This window comes from Embiotoca jacksoni, unplaced genomic scaffold, assembly GCF_022577435.1.
Source record: "Embiotoca jacksoni isolate LCO1_2020_lvr unplaced genomic scaffold, fEmbJac1.0.p SCAF_10, whole genome shotgun sequence".
In the NCBI taxonomy this organism is placed as follows: domain Eukaryota; kingdom Metazoa; phylum Chordata; class Actinopteri; family Embiotocidae; genus Embiotoca; species Embiotoca jacksoni.
Window position 1 is genome coordinate 10,668,026 of NW_027185230.1, and position 16,977 is coordinate 10,685,002.

Sequence of the window (16,977 nt, forward strand, 5' to 3'; positions counted from 1 at the left end):
CTGGAGAAAGAGTAGTTCGCACGCCAGACCAGCAGGTGGCGGTGACGCGCCCCAGAGCTGCGTACCAACCGCTAATAAAAAAAAATAAAAAAAAGCGACGAAGAAGAAGAAGAACATGATAGAAACAGCTGTGAGTACACAGACAGCGCAGTTAGCCAAAGTCTCGGGATAGTTTCAATGTGTTATCTTTTAACAACACGGATGTAAGTCTTGTGTTTTTAGTCGGCGAAGACGGAAACCGTCTGACTGACGCACATGTTGTGTAACTGAACTTTAAAGCCATCCGCTGCCTCTTTAACGGCTGCTTGTGTTTAGCCGCTAGCTTAAATAGCCTGCTCAGTCAGCCGGGTAGCCGCGTTAGCTTCGCTTGTCAGCGGGGTTTGTTTTGTTCTCTGTAAAAGTGGCTTCACCCCACCCCCACCCCTTTATAACACATGAGTGTGTCGCTGGTCGTTATCCGTTTGGAATTAGCCGACCAGTCTCCTTCTCCTCGAGGTTTCCAGTACTCCGCTGGTGAGTTTCTATTCTTACCTCTGCGCTAAGTTAGCCGAGCCGGCTAACGGCTAACTGCCAGCGACTGACGCTGTTCGCTGAACGTAAACACGTGTGACCGTGATGTTGAGACACCCGGTGGATGTCCAGTCTGTCCTGACTCCGCGTCTCCTCTCCCCCTCCTCTCCTCCTCCTCCTCCTCTCTTCCCCCCTCCTCCTCTCTCCCCCTCCTCTCCTCCTCCTCCTCCTCTCTTCCCCCCTCCTCCTCTCTCCTCCTCTCCTCCTCCTCCTCCTCTCTTCCCCCCTCCTCCTCTCTCCTCCTCCTCCTCCTCCTCCTCTCTCTTCCCCCCTCCTCCTCTCTCCTCCTCCTCCTCCTCCTCCTCCTCTCTCTTCCCCCCTCCTCCTCTCTCCTCCTCCTCCTCCTCTCTTCCCCCCTCCTCCTCCTCTCTTCCCCCCTCCTCCTCTCTCCTCCTCCTCCTCCTCTCTTCCCCCCCATCCTCCTCCTCTCTCCCCCCTCCTCCTCCTCCTCTCCTCCTCCTCTCTCTTCCCCCCTCCTCCTCCTCCTCTCTCCCCTCCTCCTCCTCCTCTCCTCCTCCTCCTCTCCTCCTCCCCCACGCAGCTGAGGGCATGTCCGAGGAGGAGCTGCAGGAGAAAGCTCTGGGTTCGGCCAAACACACCCTGAGTGGGAAGACCGAGCTGGAGAGAACCGCGGTGCTGCACCAGCACATCGGCAGCAGAGCCATGGGGGACATGGTGATCGAGACCTTTGAACCCAGTCCAGGTGAACGATGGGAAGACACGCGCGAGGAGACCGTAAACAGCCAGGCAGAAATAAAACAAGCATCTTCGTGACGCGTAGTATCAAGTGTTTGGAGGTCCCCGACAAGCAATCGGGTGGAGTTGAGTAAAAGTGTAAAAGATTACAGTACGACCGAATAAAAGTGAAGGAGAAGGGATTTAAAAATGAAAAGCAAAACCAGAATATAAACGGTGAGTTGAAAACTTGACGAAATCTGAGGCACTCAAGAGGGTGATTAATTTTAAAAAAAAAAACTAAATCAATCATGGCTATTCAATCATAGTAAAAAAAAAAAAAATCATGCCAAGTTATAGATAGATCGATAGATGGATAGTTACTTTATTAATCCCCAAGGCATCTTCAAGCCTACTGCTCCAGCAGCATTTATAGATACAGGAAAGAAATAAAATAACAGTAAAAAAATATTAAATATAAAAATGCACAGTATATACAATAAAATAGAATAATTTAAATTAAAACTAAACAATAGTGCGAAATTTTAGGAGTTCTGGCTGGATTGTGCGAAAACTGACAGGTGGACATAAATGTAGCTGGTGATCTTGTGATCCACGCTCCCATTTTTTTGACAGAATATAAACATGTCGAAGTGCGTATTTCTGTGATAACAAACGCATCATGACAGTCAGTAGAGGCTTTACGGAGCTTTTTCACGGCAGATATTTTGACTTGTAATATGCAGCTGTTTTAATGACGGTTCAGCGCCATTCAAATGTTGCAAAAAGCCAAGACGGTGAACCAACCAACGCAAACAAAAGCAGGACTTCCTCTTAGTGAAATGAAGCCATCATTAATTCACCTGCTTTCCCTATATAAGTGAAAATGTCAGCTGTGTAAAAGGTCTATAAGAAGCTCTAGTCTTAAAAAAACAAAACAATATTTGTGTCTCTTATTTTCCATTTTTTTTCCTGGAAACCTTCCTCATAATTTCTTAAATATTTTCTGGTATTCACCTGTAAATTTCAAAGATAGTCCCAGAAACGTCCTTCACAGTTTGTCACTAAGATAAATGTAAAAAAAAAAAAATAGTGTTTATTGGTACAGTTTTTAAGCACCTGATTCAAGAAATAAGACCTTGAACTATACAGACGAATGAACAAATAGAGAGAAAAGCAACATTCACCTTCTGAACTCGGAAGTTTGTGTTTTTGTTTTTTTTTGCTGCAGTCCCATGTTTCCTCTCTGTAGGCTCTTTGTTCACTGCAGCAGCATAAAGTCCTGAACAATCGTGGGTGGAAGAAGGGAAGGGCTCCTACATGTCTCAATTAGAGGACAGAAATGATAAAAGAAGTTATTTTACAGAAGTTTATAAAAAGATTGAATCTATATTCTGCACATATTTTACCGCTTCTACAAACCTCTCCGTCCTCTCCTCTGAGCTAAATTTTGTCACGTGACCTGTTGGTTTCAGCTGACAGGCAGCACCTTTTTTTTTTTTTTTTTTTTTTTTTTTTTTATATACACAATCTGTATCAAACGCTTTATTATTGGACACATCTTAAATTAGACATGTTTAAAAAAAAAAAAAAAAAAAAAAACTGGATTTTTGTGAGATACCAGTTTTAATGTTACATTTGGTTTATTTTTGCGGCCGGAAGTGTTCAGTGCCCATGATGTGTTCAAAGACTGTTGGAAATTTGACAAGCTGACTATAATTTTGTACATTTTTTTTAGTTTCTGGCTGATAAGCGGTGTCATTTTGACATTTTTTTTGTTTCGTTTTTTAAAGAGAAAAATCCTGCTGTTCAAACCCTCAAATGGTTCAGAGGGTTTAATGTCCTAGTGAGGTGTTGAGCCACTGTGTTGCCTGGTGTTACTACACCCTAATTCACTGAAAAAGTATGCAGGTCTGTCCGCACGTCATCCGGAACCGTTTCCGGCGGTTGCATCCCGCTGGGCGTAGACCTCGGATTAATCGGCGCTTTCAAAGACTTGCAGTTTTCAGCTTGTGAACCTGCCGAATGTCCCGTCCAGATAAAGGAGGAGGCGATGAGCAGAGCGGCGAACCTCGGGACGCCACGCCTGCGGCGGACGGCGGGGAGGGATCGGAGGGTTCGCCGGACACCGGCCCGGACTCCCCGTCCAAACAGCTGCCGGACCAGATCTCCTTCTTCAGCGGGAACCCGTCGGTGGAGATCATCCACGGCATCATGCACCTCTACAAGACCAAGTGAGTCCCTGCTCACAGGTTCGGTGGTGTTCGACGTCTGCCGCTGCGCTTTCTCATCCGCCGCTCTCATTTATGGGATGTTTTCATCGTCTGTCCCGCAGTAAAATGACGTCGCTCACCGAGGACGTGAGACGCAGCGCGATGGTGTGCATCCTGACCGTCCCCCGCCACCATGACCAGCCACGACCTCATGAAGCTCTTGGCGCCGTTTAACGAGGTCATGGAGCACATGAAGATCATCCGGGACTCCACCCCCAACCAGTACATGGTTCTGATTAAGTTCTGCACACAGGTGAGTCCTCCGCAGCGATGGTTACGTCTCTTATCTGTTTGAAGGATGTCAACCGTTTGTTTTCATGTCCTTCTATAATTTTTTTTAATTTTTTTTTTTTTTTTTGTCACAAATGTTTCTAACTGATTTGAATGAGCGCCGGTGGATAGATGCTCCTTTATTTGATGTTTGTTCAGCGCTGGGTTTTCAGTTTAAAATGTCAGCCATGTAAATAAATAGATAGGTAGTTAAGCCAGTTGATCATGAGGAAGGCAGTGATGGAGGGAAGTTCAGTGTTTCCTTAAATAACTGAATCTTTTAGCGTTTTGATTATATGTCCGGGCAGTGAAGCACGTTTCTGATTTTTAGTTGCTATTTGTCATAATATTTTATTTTACCTCCCGAAAATGAAATATTCAAATGCAAAACTAAACGCCCTATATGGAAGTACAGAAGAACGAACTGAGGTAAGAAAAAGACAGAAAAGAAGATTACATGACTGTTAAGAAGAAGAAGTAGTGGTGAAGTAAACATGAGGAAAAAGACATGATCAAATTAATTAAATAGATTTACAGATGCACGGTGAGTCTGGTTCAGAAGAATTTCTTTGTATATTTAATAAAAAGCTGACATTTTGCTAACGATTTCACTCGTGTTTCTCAACTAGTCATTTAATGTTGTTGTAATTACATTTTTTCTTTTCAATAAATAATACGATTTCTGTGAGATTAGCAGCCTTACCGGTTGGTGGAGTTAGTCTGAAGACAGATTTCAGGATCCATTTTTAACTCTTATTTGTGTTAAATTTTATGCATTTGATCTCTTTTGTATATTTGTAAATGTTCCTTTATATCTTGTTTTTATGTGAAACCCTGCAGGTCATTTTCTTGCTGCGAAACACTTTGAGTCGCATTTGTGGTATGAAAGGTGCTGTATAAATAAAGTTTACTATTATTGTCCACTCTGAATTGAATCCCATGAATTTGTGATAAAATATTTCATGCATTTTTCAGTAGGTGGAAGGTCAGAGTGTGTTTTCCTTTAAGTAACACCTAAAGCAGAGGTTTGTGTTTATTCATAGAGTTTAGAGGGAGAAATGTAAAGCTGGTGTGAAATAATTGAACTAAAATCGGAGACCTTCAAAGCAGCTGAGTCACCGTTTCTCATCCAGTTGACATGAAGAAGTAAAAGTGAAAAATTCCGACACAGTTTGCGTTTGACTGAAATCTACTGGGTTTTTTTGTGTGGTTTTTTTGTGTATTTCAGGCTGACGCCGACAGTTTCTACACGGCGTGTAACGGCCATCAGTTCAACTCCATAGAGGAAGCAGTGTGTCAGCTGGTCTACGTGGAGCGGGCCGAGGTGATAAAGTCTGAAGAGGTAAAACATGCTTCATTCTGTGGTTTCCTCTGAACTTGTCAGTCTGCAGGAACAGATTCACTCAATTCAATTGTAATTATATAGCGCCAAATCACAACACAGGTTATTTCATGGCACTTAACACATTAAAGTCCTTTCAGCAGAAATGTACAACATTATCCAGAGAAACCCAACAATTCCCACATAAACTAGAACGGAAAAACTCCTCTTTAAGGGAGAAAAACCTCCTAAGAGGGAAGGAACAACTCTCTCGTTGAGTCCTTAAGTCCAGTTCAGACCAAAGAAAAGAGTGAAATCAGTCCTGTGACGTTTGTTCAGGACTTTCTAACTTCTGACCGAACACATCACACCGTCTCCTCTTCCTATCCTCCTCCTCCTCCTCCTCTCCCTCTTCCTCACCTCTCCCTCTCATCTCCTCAGGGAGCCAGTCTGCCGGTGATGGAGCTCACCGAGCTGCCGAAGTGCACCGTGTGCCTGGAGAGGATGGACGAGTCGGTCAACGGCATCCTCACCACGCTGTGCAACCACAGCTTCCACAGCCAATGTCTGCAGCGCTGGGAGGACGCCTCGTGAGTCAGACACACACACACACACACACACACACACACACACACACACACACACACACACACACACACACACACACACACACACACACACACACACACACACGACCATACGTACACCTGTGTTTCATCCTCCGAAATTATTTCATAACTATTTCACTGACAGTGACTGTTAGCTGGAGGAGAATGCATTCCTTTTCCTGCATGAACGAGATGTAAACGTCGTCATAATCTGTTTTTTTTTTCCCCTCTCATTATAAGGTTTATGTGCACCATCTAAGCCCAATCATTATGGAGAAATCAAATTAACTCCATAATTTGTCCATTCTTTTGTAAGTCTGAACAGGGTGTTTTGTTTTGAAAGTTAACACTGATGATCATAATTTACGATCGGGAGTCTAAACAGAGGGTTTTATTAAGAAAATGAACACTGATAATAATATTCGATTGGGAGTCTAAACAGTGATTTATGAAAATAAAACGTCTTTTTTCTTTTTTCAGCGATGCGCTGAACCGCTTCTGTAACGCTGCTGAAAATGTTCGTCGATAAATCTTCGCCACCTCCTTAATTTTATATACTCATAACCTACCACACAGATGAGCTCAATTCTGGCTTTTTAATAGCAAATGCGACTAAAAATCAGCTCCGTCAGCCCAGCGAGAGTCTATATTTATCAGTCGCATCAGTTCACGAGATGTAAATAAAGAAACTTCTGTGTAATGAATCACACGCTCCCACCTGACTCCCCGGCCGCCGGGTTGTTTCTGCATCCTTCACGCCACGTGTGGGTTCGGTTTTTTTTGTGTTTTTTTTTTTGTCTTTTCATGTATTCTTCCGCTTCACAATGAACCGCTGCTCACTCATGAATGGCTGCTGTGTTTTCAGGTGTCCCGTCTGTCGGTACTGTCAAACTCCAGAACCGGTGGAAGAGAACAAATGCTTCGAGTGTGGCGTGCAGGAGGTAACGAATACTCTCCGTTACTGAATGTCTCATTGGGACTTCTTCGTCGTCGTTGTTTTTTTTTTTTTTTTCTATCTTTGACCTTTTTTTGTTTTTGTTTTCCCCCATCCCTCGTTTCCCTGCAGAACCTGTGGATTTGTCTGATCTGCGGCCACATCGGTTGCGGCCGCTACGTCAGCCGGCATGCCTACAAGCACTTCGAGGAAACGCAGCATACTTACGCTATGCAGCTCACCAACCACCGAGTCTGGGACTACGCAGGAGGTACCGAATATGTGTTTGTGGTGACGGTAAATAACAAGATTTACATGTTGGGAGCGAGAATTTATTTTCTTCTTAAACTGCTTTAATCCGTTTTGTCCCCAAGAGGGCAGAAGAGAGAGACTTATCAACTTTTATAAAGCCGTGTTGGCTAACAGTTCTCTCCTGTGGAGGCACTGAAGAAAAAAAAGAAAAAGAGAAAAAAAAAGGGTTTAAAGTTTTCAGGCTGGATGGAAAAACTGGAAAACGAATAGAAAAGGTTGTAATCTTAATTTTTATGTCTGTTTTGGTTGATTATTTTACCCACAAAATCATTGAACTGAACTTTTAACTTATTTTATGTCACAGTATGACAAAATTCTTATTCTAGGTGATTTTAACATGCATGTCTGCTGCCCGTCTCAGACTCTTGTCAAAGATTTTATGGATACTTTGGAATCTTTTAACCTCACTCAGGCAATACAACAACCCACACATTCAAAGGGTCACATCCTTGACCTGGTCCTGTATAATGATCTCAGCCCTGAAAACTTTCAAATTCAGGATATCTGTGTGTCTGATCACAAAGCAGTTTTATTCAACGTGGTTTTATCCCAATCTCCCACAAATCTCAGTTCACCTGCCCGTTGCCGGGTTTTTAACTCCATGTCTGCTAGCAAATTCTCAGAGCGTTTTACTGCTGCTTCTTTAACTGCTTTTAATCCACATTTTGATACAGAGGAGCTGGTCTCGCTTTTTAATCACACCTGTCAGACTGTCAGAAAGATGCAACGAAGAATTATCAAAAGGCAGTTAAAGAAGCAAGAGCTTCCTTCTTCTCCAGTTTAATCTTAGATAATCACTCGAACCCCAGAGTTTTATTCAAGGTCATAAACTCGGTCATAAACCCCTCCCCCTGTCATTTTACTGATGCCTCACAAGAGATGTGTGAGAAGTTTTTAAATGATTTTATTAATAAGTTAAAGGAAATAAGACAACAAATTACCCCCCCCAACCTGTGTTTTACATGCCAGTAGGGACATTCAAAGCTATTTTAGTAATTTTGAACCTGTATCGCTGTCCTTCTTATCCCAAATCATATCTCACATGAAATCAACCACATGCAGCCTTGATTTCATTCCCACTAAATTTCTAAATTGGCACTGTAGGGCCCAGTATTTTATTGATTATAAATAGCTCCTTAGCAAATGGCAGCTACCCATCGATTTTTAAACATGCTATTGTCCAACCCCTTTTAAAGAAACCCAAGCTTGATCCTTCTGTTTTTTCCAATTTTAGGCCAATTTCTAAACTCCCATTTTTATCAAAGGTTTTAGATAAAGTGTTTTCAACACAACTCTTAGCTTTTATGAATCATAACAACATCTTTGAAACATTTCAGTCTGGTTTTAGAGCACTACATAGCACAGAAACTGCCCTCCTCAAGGTAACTAATGACCTCCTTTTAGCAGCAGACGGGGGAGAGTGCAGTTTTAATTCTTTTAGACCTAAGAGCAGCTTTTGACATCGTAGATCACACCATCTTAATCGATCGCCTCAAAACCTGGGTTGGCATCAAGGACGCTGCACTTAGCTGGTTTTATTCTTACCTTTTAGAAAGAACCTACTCGGTCACCATAGGTAATTACTCGTCTTCCACGACACACATTACCTGTGGTGTACCACAAGGTTCAATTTTAGGTCCAATTTTATTTTCTATCTACATGCTTCCACTCGGCCAAATCCTCCAACGACCCGATGTATCTTTTCATTGCTATGCAGACGACACAGATATACCTTCCGCTGAGACCTGGTGACCCAAAGAGCCTGGATGCTGTCTTAGATTGTCTCTCTGACATTAACTGTTGGATGGCTCAAAACTTTCTTCAGTTCAACAACTCAAAATCAGAAGTCAATTTGTTCAATTCCCCAAACAATAACACCAGTCTCATTAAGAGTCAACTTGGTCCTCTGTCTGCTTATTTAAAACCTGTTGCCAGAAACTTGGGAGTAATGTTTGACTCTCAGTTAAGCTTTGAAACACAGATCAAAAAAATAGTCCAGTCCTGCTTCCTTCAATTAAGAACCATCTCCAGAATCAAACCCATACTGTCACACTCTGACCTGGAAAAAGTCATTCATGCACTCATTTTCTCTCGACTCGACTACTGCAACTCCCTCCTTTCTGGCATAAACCAAAAATTGATCTCCCGCCTCCGACTAGTCCAGAATGCAGCAGCCAGGCTTTTTACTGGTTTTAACAGACGACATCACATTACTCCAGTTCTGGCCTCTCCACCGGCTCCCGGTTGGTTTTAGAATTGATTTCAAGATTTTGTTGATCACTTTTAAGGCCCGCCTCGGTCTGGCCCCGAGCTATATTATTGAAATGTTAGCCCCATATGAGCCAACTCGCAGCCTTAGATCCTCCGGCGGGGCCCTTCTGGCCGTTCCAAAGTCGAGACTTAAATCAAAGGGTGACCGTGCTTTTGCCATTAGGGCCCCTCGACTTTGGAACGACCTCCCTGAGCAGGTAAGGCTTGCAGAATCATTAACTTATTTTAAATCACTTCTTAAAACACATTTTTATAGAATTGCTTTTAAGTGATGTCGTCCTTTTGTGCAGTTCTTTTGTCCCCTGTTTTTGTTTGTTTATTTTATTCATTTATTTATTTGTTTGTTTTCTATTCCATTTGCTCATTTTGGTTATTTGTTTGGTTTTGTTGTATTCATTACCTTTATGGTATGGTCTGTTTTGCCTCCTGTTTTCTTAAATGTTTACCGGTATTGACGTAATGTGTGACTATGCTTTGCTTCTCTGTATAGCACTTTGTAAACTCTCTTTTTAAAGGTGCTATATAAATAAAGTTGTTATTATTATTATAAAACCCACACAAAAGCTCAAAGCTGTATATATGGCACTGTGTTTGGATAATCTTCAGATGTATTAACCGACAAACGGTTCTTTTAACTGTTCAACCCCGTTTCCATAAAAAATTTGAACACTGTAAAATGTAAATAAACATCAGAATTGAAAGAATTGTAAATCACGTCAACCCATATTCAATTAATAATAGACCAAAGACATATCAAATGTTGAAACTGAGAAATTATGTGGTTTTATGTAATGCTCATTTTGAATTTGATGGCAGGAACATGTTTAAAAAAAAAAGAAAAAAGTTGGGGCGTGCAAAAAATAAACCTTGAAAAATTGTGCAAAGATAAAAAAAAACTAAAAAAAACGTGGAACATCTGACAACTAATTATGTTAACTGGCAACAGATCAGTAACATGATTGGGAAATAAAAGAAAAACAAACATCTCAGAGAGGCAGAGGCAAATAGTGCAACGATCTAAGAATAATGTTCCGCGACATAAAATCGCAAAGAATTAGTGGATTTTATCATTTACAGTTCATAATATCATTAAAAGATTCAGAGAATCTGGAGAAATCTCTGAACACAAGGGACAAGGCTGAAAACCAATATTGGACGGTGGTGATCAAAAACAGACACAATTCTGCAGTGGAAATCACTGCATGGGCTCAGGAACACTTCTGAAAACCATCGTCTGTGAACCCAGTTCATCGCTGCATGCAGGTTAAAACTCGACCATGCAAAGAAGAAACCAGATATAAACACGACACCGGAGCCCGAGCTCATTTAAGATGGAATTTAAAATAATAAATTTTAGGTTCCTTTTAGGAAATCGTGGACGCTGCGTCCTCCAGGTTAAAGCGGAGAGGGACCATCCAGCTTGTTTATCAGCGCGGTTCAAAAGCCAGCATCCGTGCCATTGATGAATCTGCCTGCCGGTTCATCAGTTAACCAACAGCATCCGTCCCTGTTGTTTCAGATAACTACGTGCATCGTCTCGTGGCCAGTAAGACCGACGGCAAGATGGTGCAGTACGAATGCGAAGGAGACACCTGCCACGCCGAGAAAATCGATGCACTTCAACTAGAGGTAAACATTTTCTCTTTTTCCGTTTCTTTGTTTGGCAAATGAACATTTAAAAAAAAAAAAAAAAAACGTTTCTCACGGACTCTTGTGTGTCTGCAGTACTCGTACCTGCTGACGAGTCAGCTGGATTCTCAGAGGATCTACTGGGAGAACAAGATCGTTCATCTGGAGAAGGAGACGGCCGAGGAGGTACCGATGGACGTTCACAGATTTAATTTATATATCGGACCCTCCGGTCCTAACTGTCCTTATTTAACTCCCTTTTTTTTTTTTTTTTTCTAAGATAAACAACATGAAGGCTAAATTTAAGGAGACGCTGGAGCGCTGCGACAACTTGGAACGGCGGTTAGGAGAAATATCCAAAGACAAGCAGGGCGTCGAGAAGAAGTAGGTGTTGCATCATGTTTTGTGAGCTCGTCAGAAGTGTTTCAATCGGTCAGAGGTCACAGACGAGGGTTAAAGGTTCTCCCTTCATTTTCATGTTGTTGAATGTGTCACTCAATTGATACCAATGATTTACCAGAAACAGGTTCTGGCTTTGTTTCAGAGGAAATCTTAAAATACCAAGCTAATAACATGCAATGATGTCATCCTGTTTCCTCTTATACACACGACATGCAGACATTTTGGTTTTAAATCAATGTTCAGCACTTGGCTGTCTTTTTTTTTTTGTAGCAGATTTTTGGACCTGTCAGAGAAAAAGCACAAATGTCATTGAGAACCTTAAAAACGAATAATTAATCAATGATGCTGTAATTGATGCGATAAAAATTGTTAAAAAAAAATTGGCGGCTTCACTTTACGGGGTTGTTTGTGATAAAATTGCAGAAATTAGAAAAAAAAATCCCCAATTCTTTTTTTTTTTTTTTAAAGCATTATCTGATTAAGGCTAATTCTTTAAAAGACTTCCTGTAATAATAATCATGCTGCACGTCACAGACATATTTTACTTATGAGCTTTTTTTTTAAATTTATTTATCAAACTTGGAGAACCACGGGGCTCAAACTGTAATATAGAACACAAAGGCTACATGTGCTGTCAAAATAAGAGCTTTAAATGCTTTTTTAAAATCACATTCATTCAACACTAAAACAAAGTTCAGTCTCTTACAGCTGGAAGCGTGGCGAAAACTCATTCAACATGTTCCTCATTCCAACGATAAAACCACATTTCCCACAAACACCGTCACTTCCTGTTGTTGCGGTTAGCTAGCAGCAGTTTGTTTTGGAGAGAAGTTACTGAAGTGAGTTTTGTTCGGAAAAGCTCGCTTTGTGCTGTAATACTTTCAGCAACTTTCTGTTCACGATGTTTTTTTGCAGGAATTTTGCAAAATTTGCAATCTCCTGCGGATTTTGCGGAGATTGCAAAGATTTCCTGGATGGACTAAAAACTCCTTCATTATATAATTCTTTTTTTTTTAATTAAACTAGGTTGGAAGTTGGCATCGCCATTAAAATTGCCTGATTCTCTGTACATCAAAACAAATGCACACCCTCTGGGTATTTCCCCAGAAAAACTGCAACAGATTGCCAGAAAACAACATCTAACGTCCTTTTATTCAACTTTATTACAGACTATGAACTTTTTGAACTCGCACAATGAGGTGGCTGGTACTAAATACTTTGTTTGAAGATAAGTCAAAGTGACGTGACTCGTTTAGTGTTTGTAATGTCGCGAAGGAAAACAGCTTCCATCCACCCCCCGCCGACAGTTTCATGTCACAACAGAACCAGATGAGCTATAATCAGTGAGATGAATTATGTGCGTTTGTTGCCTGGTCTCGGTTTTGTACAGGCATCATTAATGTTATTACTTTTCCTGCCACAACAAGTCAACATGCCTGCTGTCAAATGTTTGAGCAAAAGAAATCTGTGGTTTATTGTGTCCGATGCTCAGATCTGCGAAATTACAAGTTGTAGTTAGAGAATTTATTTCAACACCCAAGAACCCGCAGGTTTGTTTTTCGTCGGGACGTTCACGACGTGCCGCTCCTCCTGTGTTCGTATGTTCAGGGTCAGTCAGCTGAACAGTCGCGTGGTCAAGCTGGGCCAGGAGCTGAAGGAGGAGCAGGAAATGAACCGCTGCCTGAGAGCCAATCAGGCGCAGCTGCAGTCCCAGCTGGCCGAAGAGGAACGCCGAGGAAAGGAGAGCGGTGAGTGAGGAGGTGACGGGAAGTGATGTCACCGTCGGCCTTCTAATTAATTTATAATAGGTCACAGCAGAGTAGTGAAACCCGACAACGTCACACGGGAGAGCTGGTGGACACAGTTGCATGCTGGGATTTACACTTTAAGCAGTAAGTTAAAAAAAAAAAATAAAAAGATCACAATTCCATTCATGCAACCGCCTCCATTTGGACTCCTGTGAGTTTGTGATGTCGCAAACTCGCGCTGATGTCACGTGCCCACCCTCATCCCGGCCCGCTGTCCGACCTTTTAATGTCAAAGAAAAGCCAGTGCTAAAGCTAGTAAACGACAAGACCAAACGAAAGCCTGTGATTGACACGTGTGTCAATCAGAGAACAGTCAGCCAATCAGAAGCGAGGGTCGTTGAAATCAATGTGTCTTTAAAGAGACGGACACAAAACTGTTCTTGTCAGAGCTGCTGAGAGGAGATGTAAAACGACAGAGATCAAAAATAGTCAAAAATATTTTATGGATTTGAAGACTGCAAATATTTAAAAAAGTGTCATAAATGGGACCTTTTTAAAAAGCTTTGAACATCACAACAAATGAACAAAACATGACAGACTCCAGAGTGATGTTTTTGTGACTCGAAAGTGTTTTTAAAAGCCGTTTATTTTATAACAGGAAGTACCGAGATGCTGCTGCGCGTTTACGAAGGACCGACATTCAAACTCGATAGTCGCTCAGAACTGTTCGACTAAAACTCGCGCTCATATATATATATATTTTTTTTATATATATTATATATTATATATATATATAATATTTATATATATATAATATATATATTATATTATTATTATTATAATATATTATTATATATAATATATATTATATAATATATATATAATGTATATATAATATACATTATATATGTAGTGCTAAATGTGAGGGATGGGTCATGACTTTTGAATAATTAAATAGCTATTAAAATATATATTATATTATATATATATATTATATATAGTATATATATTATATTATATATATATATTATATATAGTATATATATTATATATATATAATATATATTTATTATTAAATAAATTTAAATATTAAATTAAATAGCTATTAAAATATATTATATTATATAATATATATATTTATATAATATATATATTATATATATAATATAATATATTATATAATAAATATATATATATTTATATAATATATATTTATTATATAATATATATATTATATGTATATAATATATTTTAATAGCTATTTAATTATTCAAAAGTCATGACCCATCCCTCACATTTAGCACTATAGTTTTCATACCGTTCAGAGTAATAGAATTGGAAAGAATAGATTTTATTTATTTGTTTATTTCAGCCGACACGAATCATCTCATTTAGCTTCTCCTGTTCGCTGACCGCCAGCTGCTCATTTCCTGCTCGTTGGGGAAGAACGGGCGGCAGGAATGTGTGGAAGGATCGACCGAGAGACTCAGAGAGAGAGAGAGAGAGAGAGAGAGAAAAGGTCGTGAAGCCAGACGAGATCTTTTTTGAGTACTTCCTCTTTACTCTGTAATGTTTGCAAATCATAAACAAACCGCCGCCACACGTGCGGCGGAGCGTCGTCGCATTGAGCAGGTAGACGGGAGTAAAAGGAACGAAGTGTTTCTACGGCGGGTGGACGAAGAGAAACACTTCGCAGCAGTAAACGGATCTGTTTCTAGTCCCTCCAGGATTTTTTTTTTTTTTTTTTTTTTTTTTTTTTTTTTTGTGATTATTGCATTCAAAAATCTACAATTCTTATCGTGGTGGATTTTCTCAAAAACTGCGGAGTTTTAAGTTTGTTTGCGTAAAATTGCCATAATTAAAAAAAAATTGTATGGCAAGAAAGAAAATATATATATATATATATATATATATATATATATATATATATATTATTTTTTTTTTTTTAAGCAGTGCATGATGTAGGAACAAATGTGTAATCACTTCCTGTGATAATAATCACGCTGCACATCACAGAAATATTTTAGTTCTTATCTTTTGTTTGTTTATTTATTGAACTCAGAGAACCATGGAGCTCAAAAGTTACGCAAAAGAAAAATCATAAAAGTAACGCAGCTTTCCAGAACAGGCGTTCTGCGACTGTAATATAGAAACGACGACTGCGTCAGCTGTCAAAATAAGAGCTTGATATGCTGTTTAATTCAACGCGTATGCACAAAAACAAAGTGCAGTCTCTTACAGCTTGACGTGTGTGCACATCTTCTGCAGCACACAGTAATATCGATAATAAGCATTTCATTAGAACATTTCGTTGCGAAGGCAAACTTCCTGGTTTTGTAAATATGGAGTGGTTTGTGTGAATAAAGCGAGTTCTGTCTGAAAAGATTTTACTTTCTGTCGTTAATACTTCCGCTGACCGCACGTCTTGCGGAAAAGGTGGCGGGAATTCCCCCCCCCAAAAAAATTGCGAGCTCCCGCAAATATTGCCGAGTTTGCTGGAATTTGCGTCGGTTATTGGGATTTCCTGGAGGGGACCGTGTTTCTCACCCTCCCCGTGTGACCGTCCACCCGAGAGGGACATTCGTCGCGGCGGAGGTCTTCGTCGCGGGGCAGCGTTAATGTCAGCCGTGAGGTTTTGAACGGGACAGTTTAAACACGCCTGTATTTGTCCTTCAGCTCTCTGCTCCGGGGGAATGTTTAAACATGCGACCCCCGCTGCACGTGCTCCCTGTTTACGCGGAAGTAACGCGCACTCTTCGCTCGTTGCAAACACGTGACGCACAAAACGTGGAGATTGCTTTCCGTCCTGGAAGGGGTCCGTGTGTCGTCGCGGTTTTCCTGCTCGTGCGCGTTAACGTCGTGTTTGTTTTTCCTTCTTTAGTTAAGCGACGTTAGTCAGAGTTTAGTCAGCTGATGTTGTTGACGCGCTCCGCGTTTGCCGCGAAATGAATCTTTCGAAAAGAGGTTTTATTTCTTCAAAGCTGAGCGGGACTTCGTGGAGATCAGAATTTCCGTGTTTTGATCATTTAACAACTGCTGAGTCAGAGTTTAGACCACGGGGCTGTGTATAAAAGTTTCCTGAGATTCCGGGTCTGAAAAATGAGGCCGATGCAGAAGTGCCTTAAGCTGCAGTACCACCGAGGGCCACTAGAGGTCGGCTCCAAAAAGCCTCCGGCTCCGTTAGACTCCCATTCAACTAATCTCATCAAATACAAAGTCAATAAAATGTCTCCACCAGTTATCTCGGTGTTGTTAGCTAATGTCGTTCCTCCTTATTCGTTTTCTGGAGGTCCATCTGAAAACAATCCGTCATTAATTAGAAAATAAGCTTCAAAAAGACATGTTTTTAGGGGGCGTGTCTGTTTGATTGACAGGCCTGCGGTGCAGTCAGGTTACAGCTATCGGTGGGCGGGACGTAGTATCGTCAGGTTTCCAATCAGAAGCTGACACGATGTCCTCTGGTGGACTGACAGGTGTATTACATGATTTGGAGTGATACTGGGCTATTAGGAGCTGCAAAAAGAAAAAGAGCTGAAAGACCGTAAACGACGGGCACAAATTTGACTCCAAATTAATGATGTTGCTCTTTAAATGCTGGATGTGTTAATAATAATAATCAGATGACCTTCACCAGTGAAGTTAACCAACACTGTGTTCTCCGCTTTAAAACATGTTTAACGTGTTCGCTGTCTGTTTGTTTTTTCTTTTTTTTTCTTTTGTCCTCCGCAGGAGAGCGTAAAGACGGGACGATCGCGGAGCTGCAGGAGCAGCTCAGGGACGTCATGTTTTACCTGGAGACGCAGCAGCAGATCGAACACCTGACTCCGGAGGCTCGCAGCGAGATCCAGGACGGACAGATCAACATCCCGGCCGGCCCGGCAGACGCCGCTCTGGGCCCGGCGGGGGCCTCCGGAGGCAGGGGCCGCAGAGGGCGGGGCCGGAAGAGGAAGTAGAACTTGGAGTG

General features: G+C 41.2%; 1 protein-coding gene across 1 annotated transcript; it reads left to right on the forward strand.

The window, feature by feature from the left end:
- Positions 1-47: 47 nt before the first annotated feature.
- brap (BRCA1 associated protein) lies at positions 48-16,977 on the forward strand. The gene is given in 14 exon segments (XM_069165909.1): positions 48-513; positions 1,112-1,273; positions 3,284-3,479; positions 3,581-3,641; positions 3,643-3,771; positions 5,017-5,130; positions 5,551-5,699; positions 6,583-6,658; positions 6,784-6,922; positions 10,754-10,863; positions 10,960-11,049; positions 11,144-11,247; positions 12,874-13,013; positions 16,743-16,977. Coding segments are annotated over 14 exon segments (1,773 nt in total). The 5' UTR covers positions 48-434; the 3' UTR covers positions 16,967-16,977.